The 1,444-nt window shown below is 57.6% G+C and overlaps 1 protein-coding gene across 1 annotated transcript; it reads left to right on the forward strand.

Moving 5' to 3' along the window:
- Window positions 1–87: 87 nt before the first annotated feature.
- On the forward strand, window positions 88–761 carry SDRG_14795 (hypothetical protein; the record flags this gene model as incomplete). The annotated part of the gene is made up of 3 exons (XM_008620950.1): window positions 88–261; window positions 285–417; window positions 526–761. 3 exons carry the CDS (start codon window positions 88–90, stop codon window positions 714–716), a joined length of 498 nt encoding a protein of 165 aa, XP_008619172.1. The 3' UTR covers window positions 717–761.
- Between the last annotated feature and the right edge of the window lie 683 nt (window positions 762–1,444).

The raw sequence follows: 1,444 nt of genomic DNA on the forward strand, positions 1-1,444 counted from the left end.
ATCACGGACGACGACCTCCGGCGTGTGCGCGCGGGCAACGGCCTCGCCCTCGCGGTCTCGCTCAGCAGCGAAGAACATGGTGTCGCGATGGTCGAGAAGCTCGTGCAGCCGTCGACGGAGCTCTGGACGCTTCGCAACTCGGCGGCGCTGGTAGCATCGGGCTTGCTCAGTCTCTCGTCGGTGCCGACGTGGATTGCCACCACGCTTGCGGCGCCTGTCGTCCCGACGCTCGTGGCGCTCGTTTGGGATGAGAACCCGCTTGTCAAGTTGACCTCGCGGTCAAGGTCGACGCGGCGCTTGTCTCGGCGCTCGCTGTGGGCCTCACGGACGCCACCAACAAGGTCGCCAAACGCATAGCGATGCGCGTCGTCAAGCGCCTGACCAAAATCGCCGCGAAGCGTGTGCGCGAGCACTTGGGTCCACTCGGCCGCCGATTTTTGCGCTCATCAAGAACCCAAAATCAACATCAAGCTCGGTACCAAGCGTGCGCTCTTGTACGTGCTCGAGGTTGCGACGCGCCCCTAGCCCTCGCGGAGTACCTCGCAAGCGCCGAGCAAGGCAAGCTCCTCGTCGAGTACGCCCGCCGTGTTCCCTCCAATCTCATGCTCAAGCTCAACGAAGACGACAGTGACGACGAAGGTGTTGGGACCTCGTGGCAGTCGCCCATTGGGCCAAGCTCTGGCCGTCCGCTGATTGGACGCCAGACTGGCCAATAGGCGCTGCTCCAATGTATTGGTCCAGCAGTAGCTTGTAAAAGCTCATCGAATTCAGACTTTGTTTTGCCTTTGAAGAGTGGTGCATCCTCCTCAAGCGCAGAAGCTCGTGTCGGTGGTCTTCCAACCCCGACGGCACAACAGAAGGCGCCAAGTAAAAACAAGTGCGCACTAGCTGCCTGTAAACGCAACTCAAATAGCATATCCAATTGCACTCGCACACTCTCAAGGGGCGACGGCAAGAGAGCTTTTAATGCGTTTCCTTCGTTGCAAATGGCATGTGCCATATATAAGTTCCTCATGAGGCCGCAAATAGTGCAATTCGGCATCACTTTGGATACGAAATTCGAGCGCTGTAGGCCGCGCACGACGGTGCAACTTGGTGCTCCGTGCTATACAAAGCAAACTTAATCACTCTACGACGTAGGAGCCATTTTGTATTTTGACCGAGGTTGGCCACCAAATCGCAAGCGGGAACGCACCGCGACAGCTTGCGTGTTGTTAGCCACATTATCCGGATATCCGGTGTAGCATCATCATGAGGCCGCGCGGTCGACCACTTTGCGTTCGAAAACGAAATGGCCAAACCTTGGCACAGTGGTAAATAACGCTATGGAGGGCACGGAAAGCGAGGTCGCATCGACGTACGAGGCGTACAGCGATAGTGAGACGCGATCAAAGATGCGCGCCAAACTGAGATCGTAGTGCCATCTGAGAGGCACAACGCACTC

Source organism: Saprolegnia diclina (assembly GCF_000281045.1).
Source record: "Saprolegnia diclina VS20 unplaced genomic scaffold supercont1.77, whole genome shotgun sequence".
Lineage (NCBI taxonomy): Eukaryota > Oomycota > Saprolegniomycetes > Saprolegniales > Saprolegniaceae > Saprolegnia > Saprolegnia diclina.